This window comes from Engraulis encrasicolus, chromosome 5 (assembly GCF_034702125.1).
Source record: "Engraulis encrasicolus isolate BLACKSEA-1 chromosome 5, IST_EnEncr_1.0, whole genome shotgun sequence".
Lineage (NCBI taxonomy): Eukaryota > Metazoa > Chordata > Actinopteri > Clupeiformes > Engraulidae > Engraulis > Engraulis encrasicolus.
Genome location: NC_085861.1, coordinates 21,956,838 through 21,962,837, shown reverse-complemented (window position 1 = coordinate 21,962,837; position 6,000 = coordinate 21,956,838). Strand labels below are relative to the sequence as shown.

The window sequence follows — 6,000 nt, the reverse complement described above, 5'->3', positions numbered from 1 at the left end:
GTCTGCATCCTCCGAGTCCGTCGGACGGATAGTTAGGATTTTTTCGAGGCGCTCGACGACGGGCGCAGAGCCTCTGCGCGGGGGGCGTGGACTCGCACAGACACAAGACGGACGGACGTCCGAAGCATAAATCTAGCTTTAGGGACAGAGGAAGCCCACAATTGGGTCCTCATTACATTGAATGTATTGAGAAGAGGGCCCTTTCAAATGACTTTGTCTTGGGACCAGCCAATGCTGTCAGCGGCGCTGCACATACACGATACAGTACAGAAGTTGACTATGAGTGAAGTTCATGACTTCCTTGACCTACAAAGATTGAACTGCCATGATAACTCATTCAACCTGTCGCATCTGCCCAATCAGTATGTAAAGGCACCAATGGAGCAGTGCGGCGGAACGGTAACATGCTCAGGGTACCTCAGTCATGGAAGAGGATGGGGGAGAGCACTTGTTAATTACTCCCCCCACCAACCTGGCGGGTCGGGAGTCAAACCGGCAACCGGCAAGTCTGACGCCCTAACCGCTTACCCATGACTGCTTGTGGACTTGTCATTGACTCTATGAAGGTGGTCTTGACTTGCAGGCCTGCTCTTCAGCAGCCATATGCTTTACCATTGCTCAGTAAATATCACTTATTTTTCACTACTTCTTTACTCTACAGAAATCATATATGCGCAAACTTGTGAAAATTGTGGTTTATTATGAAAAATAAATTAGTTTAAATACAACACATCATGTTACCAAACATGCCTTTACAATTCCGTCATGAAATTACATTCAGCTCGACTTGGAGAAACTCTCATACAGGGAGGTGAGCTGCGCTCTGAGGTCCTGGGCGTAGGGGTCCAGTTTGTCCTTCAGGTCTTCAGCGTAGGGTGCCAGACTTTGCTGGACCATCTTGGTTCTCTGGGCCAGCTGAGTCTGGAGGTCAGCAGCCAAGGGGGCCACACTGGCCTGGAACTCCTGCAGGTGCTGGTCCACCTTTTGCCTGAGCTCCTCGGTGTAGGGGCCCAGCTGGGACTGCAGCTCCTGCACGCTCTTCTCCAGACTTCCCTTCAGCTCCTCACTCTTCTGGAGCAGGGTGGTCTTCAGGGACTCAGAGTCCAGGGACTCAGCAAAGGGAGCCACGGCAACCTTCAGATCCTCCACCCTCTGCAGAACCTGGACTCTCATGTCATCAGCATAAGGCTCCAGCTTCCCCTGAACGGTGGCAAGGTCCTGTGTCAGACGCTCCTTGAGCACCTCAGCCTCGTTGGTGATCTTTGCCATAACGTCTTGAGCCAGAGGGGTCATCTGGCTTTGGAGGGTGACTGCGTACTTGCTGGCAACATCTGCACTCTCTGTGAGTCTAGTGCTGTCAGAGAAATATGATATTGTCATTAGCTGCAATCTCAATGATTGGATGTTAATTGGATATATACCGTATTTTCAATCTTATCATACTGACTTACTTCACTTCCTGCCCAAATTCAGATGTTCTGATCATCTGCATGGTGTCCTCTGCGGTCTGGGTTGCCTGGGCAACATAATTCCAGAATGAATCCGTCAGCTGATCAAGCTGTAGATGAGGTGCTTCTGCGTTGCAGCCTGTGGTCGCAATGGTAAAAAAGATAAATGATAAGTTAAAGAAAAATACAGTTGAGCAGGAGATGTAGTAGCAGTTGGCTAGGATTTAATGACTAATAATGTAAGGATATTGTCGTGAATTATCTAATTTTTTATCCTTTTCACTTGACAAAGTTACATTTACACATCATATTCTAGATCATATACTGTATAAATAACTGTTAAGGTGTATTATGACATGAGGCATACATTACATCATCAAATGAAGAAATGTTAACATTTTAACTGAAGAATACAGCTTACCAGTGAATGCGACAAAAGCGAGGAGCACAAAGACCTTCATTTTCAGTATTCTGTTTTTGGAAAAAAAATGAAATCATTAGTCACTTTGATTACCTTCTAAATTCAAACGTCTAAAATAAAGCTCATTTTCAGATGTTCAGGACATGTATCCTAACTTACCTCTGAGTGTCTTCTGTCACCGTTTGTTGTCTGTAGATTGTGTTAGCTTGGTTATGGTTTGTCTGCGTATTTATACACTCAGGGGAAGTGACTGTGGTAGTGTTGTAGAGGCAAAGGTCTTGCATGCCATGCACTGCTGGAAGTAGACCATGGTCACACGCCTTCCCTCATCATTTTACAGCATGGAAGTTCAGCCGAGGTAGGCTACTGTGTGTAGAGCATAGTTCTTAACCTTGGGTCCGGGCCCCCTTTGGGAACCATAGATTGCATGGGATGCGCATATTTTTTTCTTCGCTGAGGTTAATAAAATTATACTTGTGAACGTTATAAAGCAGAATCCCAACAACACATCCAATTGGCCAACCTAAAATGAATCCAAATTATATTGTTTTCCCCATGTTAACTAATGAAGGTATTATTTAGTAATGTCTTGAGCAAGAGGCATGGTAACTTATCACTTACATTAACTCTCATAGTAATGTACGGATAAAATGTTGGGTTGGGTGTGTGGCTTGTTTAAAATACATAGAATGGGAGCTTTAAGAAAATAAGGCCAAGCATACCTGGTCCAGATTCATGTTTATGTTAGTTTTCAATGTTCTCTGGTGTTTAGACATTTCTTGTGCCATATACGGGATCCAAAGTCCCTGATAAGAAAGAGTTATCTGTGAGGAAAGTCTGAGAATTTCCATTGTAGGCGATTAGCCAGTTTATCATCGACTTTCAAATCTCTTCGAGACTTGGTCTGACCAAGAGCATAACAATTAACATTTCCCAAACGGCATTTCCTAAATGGCCTCCCTCGGTTTGCTAATGATTGTTTGCTTCCCAACAAAGGGGGGGTAGTTCCCGTATTTGCGGGAGCTCAAAAAGTAATTGCATTGACTCCTGACCTGACTGGTAGCAACGCTGAAGCTGTTGCGTCACTAGGAGGGCATGGCCTGGCTAGTAGGTGATGGCCTTTGCTCCCCATTCTATTCATATATTTGGCATGAGATGACACGGCGTGTGGATGACGCGTTAGCATGAGATTACAGACTACATAATATAGGTCACGTGTGACACTACATGTATGGCTGTCTACAGCGCAATAATGTGAATTTCAATATTTTATTTTGGTGGACACCTCATCCATTTCGCAAAAACCTAATACTTTGACACTGAATAAGTAATGTTGATATAGCATCATAATAGTTCATCATCGCATCTGAAACGTTAGGCCTAACTTTATAATAGGCTCAAGCTGTGCCTGTTGTTATTATCTGAAAAACACTAATTCCCCATGTCACATAACAGCCATAAAAGTAGCTAATAGGATGCTGAACTTGAAACAGCTTTACTTCAATATGTCTCCGGCTGTCTTGTTTTCAAACACTGTGTCACTGAAAGAACAGTGTAGGGTAGGCATACACGTTGTAAAAGAAAATGGGGATTTGTCATGGAGTGACCATCAGTAGGGTTGTGAGTGTGCTTTGACTATCACGCCAACGAGCATGGCTCTTTGGTGTAGCGGTCAGAGCCCCAGTTTGCCACCCAGAAAGGCTGGGTTTGAGTCCCAGCTGGGCAAATCTACTTCCCTTCGCTACACATGATGTCAGAAGTGGTATCGGAAGCGTACCCATTGTGTGTGAACTGTACACTGACACCTTGAGTGTATGTCAAGCGCATGGGTGCACTTCCCAAAGTGTAAGGCAGTGTGATGGAGTGACCATCACTTGTGTTCTGACTGTCACACCAACAAGCCTGGCTCTTTGGTGTAGCGGTCAGAGCCCCAGTTTACCACCCCAGAAGGTCCAGGTTCAAGTTCCGGCTGGGCAACTCTATTCCCCTTTGCTACAGGATTCAAATGAAGATCTTAAAGGTCGGAAAGAGGAGATGTGTGAAGTGAAGCTGTAACGCCGCATTATGTAATAACGGGGCAATATGTAATAATGTAACAAATTATTACATAATGCGGTGACAATTGCCGCATTGTGTAATAATTTACGCATTTCGTAATAAATTTCTTGAACGCATTTCTTGAACGCATTTCTTGAACGCATTTCGTAATAACTTGTTTCTCATCTTGTAATAAATTATTACAAAATGCGAAATTTATTACAAAATGCGGCCGCAACTTTTTTTTTGATGGAAATGTAATAACATGGTGCATTATGTAATAATTTATATGGATATGTTTTTTCTGCACTTGGATTCAGTAGGCACAGCACACACATACTCAGTGACATGGTAGTCACTGCCCTCTCTCTCTCTCATTCTTCTCAGTTCTCAAACTGCTCGAGAGTCGGGAATGATGCGGTTAAAACCGTTAAGAAATCATTTCACAACTTGTTGCGTGCAACGAGTCCAGCGAATGTCTCGCACTTTCTGCTACATTACACCAATTTACAGCGACATTAAATAGGCCAGGTCTAAACACTTCACGAGGTGGTGAAAACTTGTCTTGCACTTGCGTGGGTCTGTGGCGCGAGAGAGAGAGAGAGAGAGAGAGAGAGAGAGAGAGAGAGAGAGAGAGAGAGAGAGAGAGAGAGAGAGAGAGAGAGAGAGTGTGTGTGTGTGTGTGTGTACGCACGGAGACAAACCTGGCCCATATTGATCTTAAGCCCCATCTTGGCTCTTTGGAAATATTCTTACCATTACAAAGGCTATTTTAATATTTTCCCCCAAACGACATGAATCAAATCCCAGGAAAAGACCAACCATTATAAGTGACTCGTGGGGAGCTGTCCATGCTGGTGGTGCTTAATTTTTCCCGATATTTGCCCGTGGAGTAGTGAGTCTTTCATGTCTGCCTACATGACCTTGCCTTTCATTGCCAAAATAATGTTCTGACTTTAATCTAAATTATTTGGTGATATCCCTCACAACAGTGCAACAGCACATAGGCCTAATGGCGAGAGTTTTTCCCTCAGCACGTAATGAAAGCTAATCGGACGTCTAATGACAGGTGGTGCTGACGGACAGCGCATGAGGGAAAGAAGTTGCAAACTTGATCGTGTTCGGTTTCGTCAGTCCAACGGAACACTTCTGGCTATAGAAAATGAATCTGTATTGCAACACATCTAGTTAGGCCTAGGTCTATATAGGCTATGCAAGATATTTAATTTAGACAGAATCCTTTCAAGCCGTGCAGCATCAACGTGGTCATATAGCCTACTGTCTGCACTTGTTCCGTTGCCTGCCTCATAGCAGAGAAGGAATGGCTTACTGTTGTTGAGGATTTGTAACGTGGATTATCGAAACTGAAGACTTGAATTCTTCTATTGATACCTTTTTGTTTGGTATAATTACGGACAATGCAAATAACTGATTTTTGTGACGTTCGGACATGTTTGGAAGGAATATAATCGAATTAGTCCCGCCGCTTGGGTTATTGTTTTTCGCGTGCATGTGGATGAGCATAGGCTATTGAATTTGATTGCAGCCTAATAGGCCTACTGAACAGTGGACTGAAATTGAAAATAGGACATAGGCCTAAGCATACCTATGTAATTTTTAACAAGAGTGGCATTTTTCTCGGGTGCTATGACTTCTTGCTTTGCAAGAAGACAGTCTCCTTACTCCACGGGCAAAAAGCACCATGGTCAGACCCTGGCGCGCAAGGTCATGTAGGCAGACATGAAAGACTCACTACTCCAAGGGCAAATATCGGGAAAAATTAAGCACCACCAGCATGGACAGCTCCCCACGAGTCACTTATAATGGTTGGTCTTTTCCTGGGATTTGATTCATGTCGTTTGGGGGAAAATATTAAAATAGCCTTTGTAATGGTAAGAATATTTCCAAAGAGCCAAGATGGGGCTTAAGATCAATATGGGCCAGGTTTGTCTCCGTGCGTACACACACACACACACACACACACACACACTCTCTCTCTCTCTCTCTCTCTCTCTCTCTCTCTCTCTCTCTCTCTCTCTCGCGCGCGCCACAGACCCACGCAAGTGCAAGACAAGTTTTCACCACCTCGTGAAG

The 6,000-nt window shown here is 44.1% G+C and overlaps 1 protein-coding gene across 1 annotated transcript; it reads right to left on the bottom strand.

The window, feature by feature from the left end:
• Nucleotides 1-744: 744 nt before the first annotated feature.
• Nucleotides 745-2,058, bottom strand: LOC134448396 (apolipoprotein A-IV-like). Its single transcript, XM_063198073.1, has 4 exons — nt 2,029-2,058; nt 1,870-1,919; nt 1,452-1,587; nt 745-1,354 (listed from the first exon to the last, which is right to left on the bottom strand). Exons 2-4 carry the CDS (start codon nt 1,907-1,909, stop codon nt 778-780), a joined length of 753 nt encoding a protein of 250 aa, XP_063054143.1. The 5' UTR covers nt 1,910-1,919; nt 2,029-2,058; the 3' UTR covers nt 745-777.
• Nucleotides 2,059-6,000: the final 3,942 nt, after the last annotated feature.